The following is an 18,335-nucleotide window of genomic DNA, read 5'->3' as shown; positions in this document are numbered from 1 at the left end:
ACGATTTGTCGACCGTCTTTCTCCATTCCTCTCTGTCTTTTGCCTTAAATAGAACCTATTTCAGTGGAAGGCCCGTCCATTCTTATATGTTGTCTTCCCATCGATTTCTCTCTCTGCCTCTTCTTCTGTTTTACTGGTACTGTTCCCTTAAGGAAGGTCATTGTGAGCCCCGAAGACCTTATAATAGAAAGTTGTTTTCTAATAACTTGAATTGGAATGGCAGCAGTTTCCTCCCATCCATGAATCTACGTCCAGCAGACTATGGAATGTCTTCTGCAATTTACACAAGACATTGCTGAACAACTGAAGAAAACAGCACACTATTCTTCCTTGGCACAGTCTGCAAAAGAGCTCACAGCTCAGCAGCAATAAAGCTGGCTAGAAGAAGGAGAACACAAGACATTTCTTACAAAGATGGTATACAATCGCAAAGACACTACTTAGAAGATAAAAAGATAAAATGTTAACTTTATTCGGCAATAATTGAACTATGGACTTAAAACTACATTTTTTTGTCTTACCGGTCAGGACGTATCAAAGCACAATCTGAGAAAAGTTGCTTTAGCATATATTGTGTGACCTCGAATGCTTTATTTTTGCAAGATTTTTATATATTTAAAAGGTTTTCATTATAAGAATTGAACTTCTCAAATATTTAGTTGGAGTTGTGTTATTTGTTTTGATTTTACAAGTTTCAGATGGTCATCTTCTTACACCTTTTCCCAATATTTTTAGCACATCCGATACCTCCATTTCAAAAGAGCGACACGGAGCCGAAGCCTCCTGATTGGAGCACCGAGACATCCCCAGCCCAAAGCTCAGCGACATCACTAAGGACGGCTCCTACAGATGATTCGTCCATTAAAACGAATGCGTCAAGTATCGCTATAAGGTCTCGGGCAGTAGAACCAGTGACCGAACCAATCACAAATACAGCCAAGCCTAGCACTAAAATACTTCCAGAGTTTCTGGTAAATCCAGAGAATAAGCCGCCATTCGAATCCAACCAGACTTTAGAAGCCTTGAAGACAAGGGATGATAATTTCAAAAAGACGTCCAGTGATTCAGGGGCGATGACTATTGGTGTGCTTGTTGCGGTAATTGGAGCCATCATTGGACTCGTTATTGTCATTATCATTCGCCAACGAAAGGTAAATAATAATTAATGTTAATTTTAAGTATAAAAGGTCAGTCTTTTTGTGCTTCCCGTCTGGTCAACTGAAAATCCCCTAGTAATCACATGTTAATTAATTATGAACCTATAAGATATTGAGATCAAGTCAAAAGTCGTGACGTTAGTTATCTTATCTTATATAATACAGACGTTACTTCAAAAAAAAAGATGATTACGTCCTACGCGTCATGCATTTAGTCATGCATATTAACCAATGACTTAAATTCAGCCAAGTCACTGGTTTTCCTGTCTAGCTCAGGCAACCCATTCCATGCTCTTATAGCACTAGGGAAGAAGGAGTATTTGTACACATTTGTCCTAGCATATGGGACGAGGAATGTTTCTAGAGAACGATAGTTATGATAAATATTGAATAAGTAAGATGTAAAAAAAAATACTTTAAAAAAATTATTTAACTTTTACTTTCATATCTCTCAATACTGAAAGATTTATTTCCCATTTTTTAAATTAAACAAAATTAATAAATTACCAATAATTAATTCATATTTGGTTATTTTTTATATATTTATGTATTCATGTTTTGTTAGGGACAATGAATACTTGTGCAAAGCTTCAACTTGATTCGAGAATGGGAAGTGGGAGACATAACGTGTACAAAATATGTACCGGACAGACAGACGTAGTGAGTTGATAGAAGCTTTGTAAAACGAAGATTGCAGGTTCTAAAAAAATTGATTAAATCATTAGAATAAATAGAAGTCAGAAGATTTGTTTAGTCGGACCCTTAATGTACAGGTTTTAAAAAAATCGATTAGAATAAATAGAAGTCAGAAGATTTGTTTAGTTGGGCCCTTGACGTTCTTTCTATAAGACATAGAAGTCCTGTAGGTCCTTAAAGTTCAGTAAGTCCTTGACGTCTTTGAAATCAAAGGGGTAGTATTAATTAACAAGTAAAAGTTAAGAGATGATCAGTAAAACTATTTCATATAATTCTTGTGTTTTGTGGCTTCGTTTAAATAGTCAGAAATTAAAGTGAAAGTTTCCTCAGAGTTGTGGGATATTTGTGCTCAAAGGAATGAATGAAAGTGATCAAAGATAGTTTGGACTTAACTCAGAGCTTTATTATTTCCGTAATCCTCGGCGTTATGGAGTGTGCGTGTGTGTGTTTCTATGGTGACGGTGGGAAGTGGTTAGTGATTGGTCATGAATGATGCAATAAAGGTGACATTGTCGTCACTTGGTCTCAGGACAGACGAATCCAGAACGTGAGACTGAAAGGTAGTGTTATTGTAGTGAGTTAGATTTTGTTAAGAAATAGTATTACTAAAGTCTGCTACATTTATTTCTATCAAAAGTTGATTTTGTCTATATTATAAATAAAGTTCTATTTAGTTTTGTTCACAAAAGGAAATTTTATTTAAAGTTTTATTAGTTAAGATATAAGGCCTATTACACCTGCAACGGTTTAGTTGTCTACTAGCAGTTTGGTGCTACAAGTCAACGACCGGCAACAACAGTGTTATGTTTGAGTCATTCTAATAAATATATATAAATGGAAATATGAAATATACTAACGATACAATCCTATAGTAAAAACAACATCACATGGCCATATTACAATGTCTTCGGGGCTCGCTAAGACCTTCCTTAAGGGAACAGTACCAGGAAAAAGAAAAATAGGCAGACAGAGAAAGCGATGGGAGGACAACATAAAAGAATGAATGGGCCTGCCATTAAAAGAGGTTCTAATTAAGGCAAAAGACAGAGAGGAATGGAGAAAGACGGTCGATAAATCTTGCATGGTGCCCTAACGGTCAAGGCCAAAAAAAAAATTACGCCACACTTCTAATAAGAGAATATGTTAATGTATGCCATATATAGGCCAACATCTAACTTTACAGTTCATTTGCTTTGAGAAGATAATTTACTAATTTACAAGTCTTAGCAGATTCAAGTGAGATAAAGTGTTCTATCAGGGGCGTAACTAGGGATTTGGGGGCCCGGGGGGATTGACCTCTTTGGGGGCCCCTTGCATTTTGACATTCGACATATGTCATGAGATGATGTACGCAAAAATATATAAGCCCCAAATCAATTTGGTTCAGTTTATCAGTAAACTTAACAAAAAAGTAACCATCAAGACTCTTTTAATGAATAATACCGTTGTTTATTAGTTAAATAATGCACAAGTGACAAATCTAAATTGATATCGCTTCACGTAGTGCATTCTGTGCAGCAAAGACATCTATAACATCAACTACAACGATACTTTCTAGTATTTGTGACTTCACTGACATTAAAACCATGATAAGCCTTTCTTGCATCATTGTGCTCCTGAGATACTTTTTGATAGCTTGAGCTTTGAGAATGATCTCTCACATGACGTAATGTCGTAATGGAAGTGGCATGAGTTAGCGGTATTCGGAGGAGGTTGCAAAGTCTGAGCACACGCAATTCCCATATGAAGCCTGTTTCCTCAATATGTCTATTGGTGATTGTATTACTGTTTGTTGCTGAAAAGTGCTCGTGCATCAATGACATCATTGAAAAAGCTATTTTCCATTTATTTCATCATACAAACAGGAAAAGTAGCACAGTTTGTCACAAGCGTGTCTTCTAACAGGTGTCTTGGTTCAAGAAAAAACCCAAAGGTATCCATTTTCTTTCCAGCCTTTGGAATCTGCCCTTCATCTCCATATGAAATCTGTCTAGCACTTCTGTCACAACACGTTTGAATTGCAGTTGTATTGACAGTCCTACATTAGAACTCAACTTCCCATCAAGTCTTTTCTTTCATATGGTTGTTTTGATTACAGGGAATCCATAGTATTCACTACCTTCTTTTGCTTTTTCGATGGATTGGGTTTTTGTCAGTTTCTCATCATTTTGCAGAAAGCATGAAAGGGTACTAATTTCTTTAGCAGATTCCCGTATATGCAGTCCAGACTTTTGTAGTTTCTTCCGAACTACATTAATTGGGCACAAGAGCTTTGACCAGAATTCCAGATAGGCAAAAAAAATCTTAATTTTCCACTGCATGAACAAGATTCTGTGCTAATATTATATGACATTACGTTATTGTTGGTTGTTTATGTTTTGTGCGAAAGCAAAAGGAGTCAGGGTATACAAAAGTTGGAAAGATCCATATCTCGTTATGCTCGAGTATAGAAATACTCCGATAAGTGGACTGCCGTATTCACCATCACAACTGCTGACGAGTAAAAGACTCAGGGAATCATTCCAACTGATCACAAACTATTGAAACCATTGGTAGCTGAAAATGCAGAGACATTACTCAACGAACGACAGATGAAAAGCAAAGGGAAATACAATGCAAAAGCAAGACTACCTAAAGATTATTCTGTCGGAGAGTTCGTCTAGGTCAAACATGGCAGAAAGCAGTTGTCATAAAAAAAACATTCAGCACCCAGATCTTACATCATAAAGACAAACAATGGAAAAACATACAGAAGAAATCAACGCTTTTTAAATAAGAGTTTCGATGAAGACATCTCTGGGTACTATGATACCGATGAAGACAATGAACTGCAAACTGTTGCAACAAACGAAACAGACAGTTATAGACCAACGTCTAGAGAACTTGTTCAGTCAAGACAACCAGAAGTGGACGAATTGTTAAAGTTCCTAGGAGACAGTGCCGGTCGCAGTGGGCGCCGCGCTTTCATAGGCCCCGCGCTAATTCCAAGTGTACATTATTAAATTAAACAATTATAACGTATATAAAATAACAGGGTTTTCGCGACCTCCTGATTTTTCAGGGCCTCCAGGAAATCTCATGAAAAGGCAAAATATTCGATAAAGTCCTGAACTTTTTTTGAATTTATTCAAATCTCCTGAAGAATAGACGAAATTGACGTTTTGGGGTGCCAATAAATAAAAAGTGGCATTGCGAGCTTTCATTTGATAAAAATTTATTGCAAAGACGAAAGTAGGCCTATTTTCTAATTCAAAAAAAATAATTTTGACATTATGCTTATCACTACCCAGACTAGGCCCCGCGCGATGAGTTTCGCATAGGGCCCCGCAAATGCTAGGGCCGGCCCTGCTAGTAGATATCACTATTAAGAACTTTAAAAGGAAGGGTGTGATAATAACTTTAATAGGAAGGGTGTATTAATATTATATGATATTACGTCATTATTTTTTGTTTATGTTTTGTGCGAAAGCAAAAGGACTAGATCATTAGATGTAAATAAAAAGAGAGTTTCCATTGGATTGAGGAAAGATGAATAGAGGGGCAATAACTCGAGTGTGAAGTTTAATTCTGAAATTATAGACGCCAAACCCGAAAAATGGACAATTTTAGCATTGTTAAGAATAACTTTTAGTTATACTCGATTCTGTAAATTTTGCTTCAAGGTTAATTAGTGTAGCCATATAATACTCGCCATTTAGATCTATTATTAGTAAAGGTAACAAGATACCTGGAATTCGCTGTATATCATGCAGTTTTATTCGTGGCAACAAAGTTTAAAATGGAAAATGTACTATATTGTTAAAAACTGATCTCTGCGGCAAAAATATTTTTAAAATATCTAGGTTTAGTCTTTGTGATAAATTTAATCCATAAATGCTGATTAAAAAAAGACACCCGTTGACACTATTTGTCAATCAAATATATTAATTTATGTATTTACAAATAAATTTCGGACACCCATTTTGGGGCCCCCCCTAGGTGGGGGCCCGGGGGGATTTTAAAATTCTCCCCCCCCATCCCCCCCCCCTTAGTTACGCCACTGTGTTCTATACAAAGTTGCTAGTTCTGCTGTTTTCCTTCAAATAATATTACTTGTTAGATAACTTGACCATGTATTTTTTTTTGTTTTGTTTTTGTGTAGAAAATAAAGATAAAATATAAACAAGACAAGAAAGGTTCAGTTCCAGCTCGACAACCGTTCGGACCAGCGTATGGGAACTGTGTGACAAAGCTTTGCAAATCAAATTTACTGCAGAAGGTGAAATAGACTATTGCTACAAGTAGTTCAGAAATGTCCAGTAAAAGTATTTTTAAAAATATATTTAAAATACTTTTAAAAAAAAAACATTTATAAAGCATATTTGTATCAATTAGTTTGGATCAGTCATGTAATTCAATTTGTAATAGATCTAGAGATTTTAGACTAACAATAAGAAAGAATTTATAAAAATAGAAATGGAAAAGGTGGGGGGGGGGGGAGGGCGACTTGAATTCGATCTTATGGCTCAAGCCTTCTCAAGTCAATGCGGTAACTACTCTGTTAGTGGAGAGTCGATGAACATGGAAGATTGTAGAGTTATCAATTATCTCCTCCTTATCTTCTCTATCTTATATAATATAGACGTTACATCAAAAAAGAAGATGAGTACGTCCTAAACGTCATGCATTCAGCCATGCATGTTAACCAATAACTTAAATTCTGCCATGTCACTGGTTTTCCTGGCTAGCTCAGGCAACCCATTCCATGCTCTAATAGCACTAGGGAAGAAGGAGTATTTATACAAATTTGTCCTAGCACATGGGATGAGGAATGTGCCTTTATCTTTGTGCCTTTTTGAGTATTTTATTAAATATTCTCAAGGGGACTCATCTTCTTTCCTCCACTTCCTTCCTGTCTCTAAGCTCCTCCCCTTTTGTTACACTCTCCTACGTCATTTCCTGAACATTAATTCCCTTTGTTTTCTACTCTTGACTCATCAAAGTTTTGAACTTTGTTACTAACATATCTCTTAAAAAATTGTGACTATTTCCCCGCAACGCCTTGAATAAACTGGAGACTCTTATTTCTCATTTCAGAGCAGCAGTCAGCTAGAGGAAATACCCAGGAAAGACATCCGTTTCCTCAACACCCTTGGGAAAGGAATGTTTGGCACAGTGGTAAAAGCTGAGGTGTACAATCTACGCCACAGGGGAATCTTGAAGACTGCAGGAGAGTGGACGACAGTGGCTGTGAAGATGACATTGGGTAAAATAATTTTAAATTATATCACCCATAAACATGATCTTCAGCTCGCGGTCAGCCTCTTCTGGTTTATCTATTAGCCTCAGGAAACAGAAGTCATGTTCAAGAGGTCACCCAATATAAGGTTGCCTGGTCGTGCGGTTTGCGCGCTGGTCTGTCGTTTGGATTTATTGATGGTCCCGGGTTCAAACCCTGCCCGCTTCCATCCCCCGTCGTCCTACGGGAGGTTTGGACTAGGAAGTAAACTATCTTCAACTCTGAAGGAACATCCGAAACATGTCAAAGCTTTTACAAAAAAACAAAACCTAATCATCCCTCAAAAATGGACAGCCCCTTAACGTGGTAGACCACTTCGCATATCTTGGAAGCATAGTGTCAAATGACGCATTGCTTTCAAGGGAAGTTGATAACCTTTTGGGCAGGTCCAGTAGTGCTTTTGGACGCCTCCAGATGAGAGTTGGTGGAATATATATCTTCTTTTTTGATGAGCTGAAAGGTGTCGACGTAACAGTGGTGCTCCACGGAAACTCTTTAAAGACCAGATTAGACACCAACTTGTTTTAACTGACATAGAAGAGAGCACCTGGCTGCAGGTGACTTCTGATCGAGTCAGACGAAAATCATTTACAAAGACCCCGGGATACACATCTGAGGCGAAAAGAAAATCCATTGTAGAGGACAGATGTAGACGGCGAAAAGAAAATCTAAATCGACCACGGCGGACAATGGTTATTACTGCGACGGTTGTGGCAAAGTATGTAGGGCACCGCTGGGGCTGCGTAGCCACGAGAAATACTATATTTGCCATTAATCTTTGGATTCGAAGACAAGCATTATTATTTTTATTATTATCAGTCATGAATTTATTGTAACTTATTATTTTTATTATTATCAGTCATGAATTTATTGTAACTTATTATTTTTATTATTATCAGTCATGAATTTATTGTAACACATATATTAACTCACGGACTAAAAAGTATGCTTGGGGATCGTTAACATGGAGCCCGTTTATTGAAATTAAAAAAAAAAAAAGGGGGGGGGGGGTGATCAAGCAATAATAACCATATAAAGATTGGGAACTAATCAAAGGGCGTAGCCTGTGTAAAAGATTAGTCATTTACAATTGTAAAATTTATTTAGTTAGTAAAAAATGTAAATATATATTATTTTAAATATTAATCATTTCTCTTATTGGCAGTCATACTTTTGAAGAAATAATTAGAGTACTTATAAATTGTATCTTTTTTGCCTTTTTAAATTTTATATACAAATTAAAAATATATAAATATATATATATATATATTGGAATTTGTGGAGGTTACCCGAAAAGGTACCGGGAGCCGCACAATCGTCTTTGTAAAAGGAAACTCACAACTTAGCAGAGTCTCCATCCCCGGACTGTTGCCAAGCCACCGTACTCGTGGTTTACTTTAGGGCGCCTGCCTTTTGGTTTTTGCCAGTGAACAATCTTTGCTCCTCTGTTCTCTGGTATTCTTTCGAGGTGACCTGCCCAATGTAATGTTGTTGTTTTTTTATTTCCGTCACTATGGAGGGGGACTTCATATAGTCTGTATAAGATACTAACTCCGGCCTTACTTTTTTTTTCTTAATTATTCTTATGCTATATTTTATTTAGTTCAATAGTGAAAAAAAAAAGTGAACGTAACCTTCTCATAACTAAGCAATCAAGTACAAAGGTTGTCTTTGATCTGACAGTTTCAGGCCATCAAAATGAAGAGGTCAAGGCTGATTTCTTAGCGGAACTCTATCTCATGAAGTCTCTTCCCCCTCATCGGAATGTTGTGGCCATGTATGGAAGCTGTACTGGCCAGGGTAAGGTGAACACGTATGTTAGGTATCAACTTCGTTGAATTAAAAAACAAAATTTTCGCCCGACAAATGGTATACAGACCAATGGCTCATATGGAAAGGTTCACAGAAAATTGGCTCACTAAAAACTGGCTCATCCACTCTAGCTAAAAAAAAAAGTTCCCCTTTCAGACCTTGCGATCTATAGGGCAGATGATGTAAAGGTCATCTGTCTCTTTGGCCTATGGTTAACGAGGGTATCATGTGGCCAGCACAACGACCAACCTTCTTTACTTTTCCCCAACTAATGTGACGTACCCATTAGAGCTGGGTGGACTCAGAGGCGCCAGAAGAGCTCGAAATTAAAAATCTTAGTCAAACCGTGCCTTCTCATCGACTCTAGTCTCACCTACATTGGTTCACAAGACATTTAGTTCATCTATAATAGAGTGATGAACATTTGATTCACAGGATGGTATAATGATTTATTTGTTAATGTATGGATCTCTACCATTAAAGTAAATAGTGAAGCTAACAGACATAGAATAATTTGTGTGTGGACAGCTCCTAACTCGTCGCTTGATGTTGAATTCTACCTAGATCCTTATCTCATGCTGATAGAGTTCGCAGTGCACGGTGACCTCAAGAGCCATCTGATGAATCTGAGAGAACGCGGTGAGAATGATTCCCAGGAAACTGTGGTATATACCATCCACCTAGAGTAAGTTTATACACCATTCAGATATTTACTCATAACATTCTATATAGTTGGTTTTGATAATACAGAAATCTTTTTTCTGTCAATATGAAAGTACTGTGTGGGATGTGCGGCTTTGAGTCCCAAACAGCTTGACTACTGCTTGGCCACCTAACAAGGGGGCTCGAGTTCAAATCTAGACACGAGCTGAATTGTTTTTGCTGATCACGTAAAGGCAGCAAGGTAACCTTATCCCGGATACCCCCCCCCCCCAATAATTCTACAAAAGAGATTAGACCATAGCTGCTTCGAGCATGCTCTAAGCAAGGAAATCACGCTATATGAAAGCAATTATAAAATACAAATAATAAGAATTGCACGGAAACAAATACATGCCTCTATGAAGTAAGTCAATAAACATGATCATCATTTGTCAAATACACGCTATTAACTAACTATAAGAATTTTTTCAAACTTATCGAAAGCAAAATCACTATTTTGTTTGAGTGTGCCGACTTTTTCCTAGTTAATTAACAAGAAATATTTTTTTTTCTAAATATCGATTTCTACTTTATGTTTAAATAGAATCGGATCGGATTTTTATAAAATCTAATCCTAATTTTTTTTTAAATTGGCCAGTATGTGGAGCTGATCAGGATCCGATAACATCGGATCGGATTTGATCTGATCGAATATGATCGTCAATGAAAAAAAACAACAGTTGGGTTCGAACTATTTGCGTTACTAGTTCGACACTCTGTCAACTTCTCGGCCAGTTTAGGGATTTTCCAGATTTTAACCCACCCAACGTTTTCCAGAACCCATGAACAGAGTGTGTAAGATAATAATAATATTGAGGCTTGTCTCCAAGTCCGAAGATTAATGAGGAAGGCAGTTTTTCCTGTGGCTACGCAGCCCCAGCTGTGACCTATATATTTTGCCACAAGTATAACCATTGACCGCCAGTGGTCGATGAAGATTTTCTTTTCACCGTCTGCGTCTTTCCTCGGCGTTTTCTTTTGGTCTCAAATGTGCATTCCGCGGCCTTTGTGAGTGACCTCCAGTTGTCTCGTTCTGAGACCGCATGCAACCAGGTGCTCTCTTCGATGTCAGCTAAGGCACGCTGGCGCCTAAACTGGTCTTTAAAGCGTTTCCGTGGGGCACCTCTGTAAGATAATAGTAGGCATTGAAAAAGACAAGCACCTCAAACTTAGCGGTTAATATAAATGGCAATTAATTTGACACGACGTTCCAGTAATATATCGCACAATCAAATGAAGTTGTATTTGTATTTTCTGTATTTGACCGTTTCTGTTTCCTTGTATAGCAGCTCTAAAGACAGGCAAAGAATCAGCAGTGAAGCCCTGTCTTCCAAAATGATGTTCTCTTTTGCCTTACAGATAGCTCGTGGCCTTGAACACCTGGCCACAAACAAGGTAAGCAAATAGTGCTTCCGGTCTGCTATACAGCAGAACGTTGTGTTAGGGCACGACTAGGAATGTGTTATTTGTTTCGGAAAATAGGCGAAATTTTGACTAGTAAAAACAAGACTAGGTTTTAGGGCGAAATATCAGCCGATGTAGACCGACTACTTTAGGACGCCTTAGAGATATGAAGCTTGTTATGAACTTAAAATTCCCTTCGTTGCTATTAAACTTCTTTTTCAGTATCGGGGTCGACTAACTTATACCGATTGTTCGGCCTTTCGTCGGTGTTATTGGATTTCGTTCAGTGTTACCTCCGTTTAGTTTATCTGCATTAGACACCGCGGAAGCGCTTAACATTTGATTATCCAGATTAATGGACCTCATTCACCAATCGTAAACAAACAACATTTTGCCACGTGGTTCTCTATATCTTCTATACAAATTACGCAATCCATAACGTCAGTCACGTGATACGTTATTTTTGATTGTTTTATCAATATTACCACGTGGCTAAATGTTGTTTGTTTACGATTGGTGATTGACGTCCATTGGGAACGGGGTTTGTCTGGATAATCGATCGTCCGAATAACCGAATACGGAATATTATAAACGGCCCAAATTCACCAACAGTATATATATGTAAACATAAAATTCAAGTAAAACAATACAGAGAAACAAAGCGCTATACAATTATTGAGAGAAATCATCACCGATCTTTCTCTGCACATCAGTTAGTCCACTTATATAGCTTACAGTTTAAAAAAAAAGACAGTCCAGATATTTGACGTTCCGGATAACGGAAGTCCGGATAAACGACGTTCTACTGGGCAGTTACAAGAAGTCCAGTGCGATGCTCCAAAAGTTATAACATGTGTTTACATAAACTGTTTTCAATCATGTGTTGACGATCGGTCGTTGGATTGTATCACCAGTTTGCTAGTACAACTAACCAATGTAGGCGTATTATAGTTTTACAAAGCTAATATCAACTCACTCTGTCTGTCTGTCAGGTAAAATGTTTGTACACGTTATTTCTCCCATGCCCAATCTCGGATCAAACTGATTTGATTTGCACAATTATTTCTATTACATGAAAACACACGATTCTATAAACAAATATTAACCAAATAGCTAATTAACTGTTGGTAATAAATTATTTTGCTTGGTATATCGAACAAAGAAAAGAAATTGTCCTTGACTAAAGTGGTCGTATAAGCTCAATTAGTCCCTTTTGTAGGTCGCCGCTTTGAATAATAATAATAATAATAATAATAATCTTTATTGTCCGTATGGAAATTTGTCTTACAATTTGTGCATTACACCAAACAAAAAACATAAGAAAACTATAAGAAAACAAAATGTACATTCACACCAGACTCACTCATAATTTACATGTGACAAAGTTTATATCAGATAGTTTTTATTTAATGATTTGATTGCCAGGCGAACAAAAAATACAGTCTTCTCTAATTATAAGTACCTCACTAGCAAAGTGGTTAGCACGTCGGCCCGAGGAGGCGTGAGACACAAGTTAGAATTCTGGGAGTTCCACCTTTTTTTTTTTTTTTTTTTTTTAAATGCTTTTAAAAACCAATTACGGTAAAATCCACCCAGATATCCTTTTGTTACCCCCCCCCCCCACAACCAAGTTGTTGCCTTACTTTTTTCGACCCTGGAGTCGCATAAATTTCCTACACGCATGTCACGGGCCACATCAACACACACATGGACAATCGTTGTCTAACTGCAACATGCCCCTGCGGCGTCTTTATGCAGCATGGACAGTAGTCGCCATCACGATAAGGTAAGGGAATCAGTAGTCCAGGTGAGTTTCTGATCTAACAACGAATAGATTTACATTAAATCTTATTTATCATGGGCTTTTTATTCCGGCTTTTTGCACCATCTGATTGTAGATTGTTTATTACAGTGATGCTCAACCTTCGGTCCGCTGACCTTTTTCGACCCGCGACTCATTGCTAATTGTGGTCAGGTTCGTTGAGAAATGGGCGTCGCCATGCAGGTATCTAGCCCTCGCTACACCATCACGAATGGCATCATAAACGAAGAGATTCGAGACATGAACACAACGGCTATTGGCTCCCTCGATGACCAGCTGACCACTGTCAAAAAAGCCCAAACTATATTTTTATGGACTTATCACAAGGTACTCATGGCTCGCAAAGACCTACCTCAAGGGAATAAGAGAGAAAGAGGCAGACAGAGAAAGCGATGGGAAGACAACTTAAAAGAATGGACGGGCCTGTCATTGACAGAGATTCTATCCAAGGCAAAAGACAGAGAGGAATGGAGAAAGACTAATCCTCAACGGTTCAACAGACTAATTGATAGGGGATTGAACAATTTGATTTCCGGAGGTATTGCGGCCAGACTATTAAGTCTCTAAAATTTATTTGGACCCGTGCCTAAAACGTTGAGCACCACTGATTTATTAGATGTTCAAAGAAAATTGATCACAAAACTAGTTGCAAGAGAATTTCAAAACTAATGTGGATGATATATGTGTTCCAAATGCATTTGTTTCCATTACTACTGTAAAATTAGATGTTTTTATTAATGATTAAATCTAAAATGTATTTTCTTCTTTGTTTTTGTTATCAGGTCGTCCATAGAGATGTCGCTGCCAGGAATATCTTGCTGTTTGAACGCAATGTCGTGAAGATCTCAGACTTTGGTCTTGCAAGACGTGTTGGACAATGGGATGTCTATGAGAGAACTAGAAAGGTGGAAAACCAACAGAAACATAGCAAACAAATTTAGAATTGTGGGGAGGGGTAGAGGGCGGCCCTCAGGTGCCACATTATTATTGTTTAATTGGGAAACGATTAAAATATAAAAACATCGACACAAAAATCTTTGCCACAAACTTTTTTTTATAGCTTTCCATAATCAAAAATCTTTCTACTGCCAATATGTTTTTAGTTTACCATGTGTTGGAGTTATCCAATTTAGAAACATTTGTGGTTACCTTATACCTAACAACTTTCTGTTACACACTAGTTTGCACTTGTTCTGCATAGAAACATTTATCTATCGCTTTCAAGACAACAGTCCCAAAGCGATTATGGATCATCTCATGCAAATAATGATATGAAAGCCCGGGCATTAGCAATGGTCGGAAAAATTCGCCCACACATCAGTTTCCCCATCTCCACGTAACTGTAGCTTCCAGTGAATGAAACGACAGGCGTAGATACAGTTTGGTTTCGCCCTGGAGTATCACTGTTTGCTACGAGCTGCCTAAGGTTCACCTGCTTAAATCATAATTTATCCATGACTCAGTTATTTGTAGTCTCTCTCTTAAGAGCATCTCTAAATCTCTATATAACAAACGTTCTGGTACTTTCCTGTATACAAGTAACTCCATAACAAACCTTTATTGCAGGCTACTTGAATTTTGACACTATACAATCATTTCTTCTTACCTAGTTGTTTTTTTTTTTAATATCAAAGCTGTTTGTATTTTTGCATACAAATATACTCAAATAGACAAAAAAAAAATCTCTTATAAATGACTAACTTTTGGACAGTTTTTCTTAAACAAACATTTGTACAATAAACGTGCGTGTAGATAAATCCGCCTCCTGATACATGCAACCTATTATGTTCCTTCATTGTTTTTAAGGGTTTATTACCAGTGCGTTGGATGTCTCCAGAAACTCTGCTGTGTAATCAGTTTGGCGAGAAGTCTGATGTTTGGTCTTTTGGTGTTCTACTTTGGGAGATGGTAACTTTAGGTAATGTTAAGCACTTTCATATTTAATTGTTGGCTGTTAATTTTAACTTCTGGCAAAGTGTCTCTTTTTTCCGGAATTAATTAATTAAAGGCAGCAAGACTAATACAATAAGAGCATTTAGAGTTTAGAAGAAACATTTATTTAAAAAGCTATGGGCTAATGGCCTCACAGACTTTTGGATGTCTTTGTAAGGTCTAAGTCCTAGGGAGTAAATCCTAACAATCAGATGGCTGCCTTGGCGTGTGGTGTGCGCTATGGACTCTCGCCTCGAGGGTTTTTGGTTTGAACCCTGCCCGCCACCACCACCAACCATCATGCGGGAAGTTTGGATTAGGATGGACTAATGTTTGAAGGCTGAGTGATAAGTAGATTGGCTTCCGAACAGAGGGGACCTTGGTTCGAATGCTGGTGAAGACTGGAATTTTTCATTTCTCAATCTTTAGTGCGCTTCAGAGTCCATACTTTTATAATGGGTACCTGACAGGTCCTGACGTTAGTTTGGAAAAGTAAAGGCAGTTGGTCGTCTGCTAACGGTGGGCCACAGAAACAGATGACCTTCACATCATCTGCATGTAGATTGCAAGGTTTGAAATGGATACTATATTCAGTTTTAATGTTCAGTTTTGAAGGAAGACCCGAAACATCAACAATAAATAGACTGAATATAAAACCTGAGCCCAGCAGGCAGACGACTATTGGTGAGACCATTGATCGTTGGCAAGTGCTGCAGTCATCTAATCCCAAACTGTGATGGTGTTTTATCTCTTTGGGTCAGATAATCATTGAAGTGAATCAGATTTTGTGTCGTTTGGCCAGCATAGGACTTGAAAATTTTACCGCCCAGTGGTTCCCAAATTAATGAAAAGGTCACTTCAAATAAATTTTAAATAGCGCAAAACACACACAAATTTAAGTTTGTGAAAACCTGTTTTGTTTCGTTATGTTTAAAGGGATGTACACCTGTGCTGTTTCATTATGTATGATAACATTGCACTTTCATTCTTTCTCTGATCAAAGGTTCAACGCCGTACTCAGAGTTCGATTTTGATCAAGTCGTTGAAAAAATCAAAGGGAGAGAACTGTTGACATTTCCTTACAATGCCGAAGGAGTGATGTAAGTTACCTCCCTTTATTGCGTTGCTACCTTTCCTGTCTTCCAAAAACACTTAAATAATGTCTATATAATTAACTATATATATAATTCTTTTCAAGGCTTAAGAGTTTGGAACCAAGTAATGGAAAGGTCACTCTTTTATTTCTGAAAGTCGGACAGATTAGAGTTACCCCACGTAGTTTTAGAGGCGAAAACAAAAGAGGGAGGGGAGAACAAGTAGTATTCACCAGTCATTAAATAGCAGGGCTGGACCTAACCATTGTGGGGCCAAATGCGAAACGGATCTCGCGGGGCCCAGCTTGGGTAAGGATACGGATAATAAATGAAAATTAAGAGTTTGTATTAGAAAATAAATTCGTCTTTGCATTTTATTCATTCTTTACTACGTACAGAATTACTACACGAGCTTTGCGTGTAGCGAAGTCATACAGTATATCATAAAAATTTTATTTCCTACATAGATCACGCTCAATAGCAAGAATTAACAAAGTCTCAATCTATCTACGATATTTGTTGACCTCAATTAATTAGTCATTAGTTTGAGGCGCAAGAAGCTTCTTTCACTAGATACCAGAATTATGGGTATTGCATAATGCCGTTTTTTTATCGCGCGTAGGATTGGCGTTTTCCATATGGAATGACACCCCATAGTGACAATTTTTGTCTATATATTTCAGGAGATTTGTATGAGTTTTCGAAAGATTTTAATAATTTCCGGATATTTCCAGGACTTTTTCGTATATTTTGCAATTTCATGAGATTTCCAGGAGCTCATGGTAAATCGACAGGAGGCCGCCGGAAAGCTGTTATAAGTTAAAAAGTGGTTTAATTTAATAATTTATACATCTACAATTAGAGCGGGTCCTATGAAAGTGCGGGGCCCACTGCAGTCGCAAAGGTTGCAGTGGTCTAAGCCCTAAAGTTGGCCCTAAATAATAGCATCGTATGCTACGCCGCCGGTCGACTAGTATATCTATAATTTACTTTTAAGTTTCGGAGTCTCGACATAAACTGCAATTCGGCCAATGGGCAGATTGGGCTCTATAACTTTGGTCGGCAGCCAGTCTAGGATATAAAACCTACGGCTTTCTGTTGTTCACAGCCGTCTCAGACTTATGTGCTACTGGTGGCTGCATTTAGTTTAAAGGATGGCTGCCTGGTCGTGCGGTTTGCGCGCTGGACTGTCGTTCTGCCTTATCGATGGTCCCGGATGCGAACCCTGCCCGCTCCCATCCCCCGTCGTCCTGCTGGAGGTTTGGACTAGGGAGTAAATTATCTCTAACTCTGGAGGAACATCAAAACATGGAAAACATTTGACCAACATTTTTTAAGGAGTGGTAATAGTCTACGCGACCAATCATCACTTTAAATATACTTTGCGCAGGCTGGAGACAATATAGTATTTTACCACCAGTGGACAATTGTTATGCTTGCCCTAAGTGTCGCAAAATATGTAGGTCACGGGAAATACTGCATTCCTCATTAATCTTCGGACTCGAAGACAAGCCGACAATATTGTTTTTTTTTTACTTCAATCATAGCAAATCAAATTAACAAGTGATTGTCTCTTTGTTTGATTTTATTTATAGACGTATTATTTATCAGCAACAATGTTCTGGTTACTAAAGTAAAGATCAATATTCTCTTCTTTCAAAACAGAAGTGCACTAATGATGACATGTTGGCAAAGTTCTGCAGACGACAGACCCACATTCTCGAAACTGTGTAAACAAATAGAGAGGTTGCTGGAAGAAAACTCGGACTACATCGATCTGGACGTGCCAGATGATCATGAGTACAGCACAGTGACCTAGCCTGGTGTATACAGACAATTCGAGTAACAGAAGTGGTGCTTTTATAGCGCGAAATTCAAATAAGGGGTTTTGCTTTGTTTTCAGAGTTTCAAAAGTTCCTTTCGATATGAAGATATTTATATCCTAGTCCAGACCTGCAGGAAGAAGACAGGGAAAGTTAAGTGGTTATGGTTCGAACTCTTACAGTCTGATCCTAAAGGCATACCCACAACCAGGCACTAATTCTTATAGTTTATGTATAGTTTTAATATTTTTTTATAATAGAATCTTCAAAATTCAAAACTTTGTTATTCATTCCTTTTAGAAATTCTTATTTTTACAAAGCTTACATCAACTCACTCTGTCTTTCTGTCAGTCTGGTGAAAAGTCTACACGTTATTTTTCCCACACCAATATTCTCAGATGAATTTGAAACTTTTCACTATTATTCATTGGCATAGACAAGACATGAATCAATAAAAAAAAATTAACAATTAGGCAATTAATCACTGGTAATTAATTCTTTTGTTTTATACTAACAAAAAGGAAATTAATCCTTCAGTATTCACATATATTGCTAAATATGTAGGGTTTGATCCCCTTAGATAATTGTACACGCTATCTCTCCCACACCCATTTT

At 37.6% G+C, this 18,335-nt stretch overlaps 1 protein-coding gene across 1 annotated transcript; it reads left to right on the top strand.

Annotated features, from left to right (window-relative positions):
• The first annotated feature begins 698 nt into the window (after window positions 1–698).
• Window positions 699–17,716, top strand: LOC106071280 (fibroblast growth factor receptor 4-like). Its single transcript, XM_056009664.1, has 10 exons — window positions 699–1,151; window positions 5,995–6,111; window positions 6,930–7,098; window positions 8,815–8,931; window positions 9,508–9,628; window positions 10,932–11,040; window positions 13,654–13,776; window positions 14,678–14,789; window positions 15,807–15,903; window positions 17,563–17,716. The coding sequence occupies exons 1-10, from the start codon at window positions 699–701 to the stop codon at window positions 17,714–17,716; spliced, it is 1,572 nt and encodes a 523-aa protein (XP_055865639.1).
• The last annotated feature ends 619 nt before the right edge of the window (window positions 17,717–18,335 follow it).

The sequence above is a fragment of the Biomphalaria glabrata genome, chromosome 14 (assembly GCF_947242115.1).
Source record: "Biomphalaria glabrata chromosome 14, xgBioGlab47.1, whole genome shotgun sequence".
In the NCBI taxonomy this organism is placed as follows: domain Eukaryota; kingdom Metazoa; phylum Mollusca; class Gastropoda; family Planorbidae; genus Biomphalaria; species Biomphalaria glabrata.
Note: the sequence above shows the minus strand (reverse complement) of the source record. Positions and strands in the feature narration are given on the sequence as shown.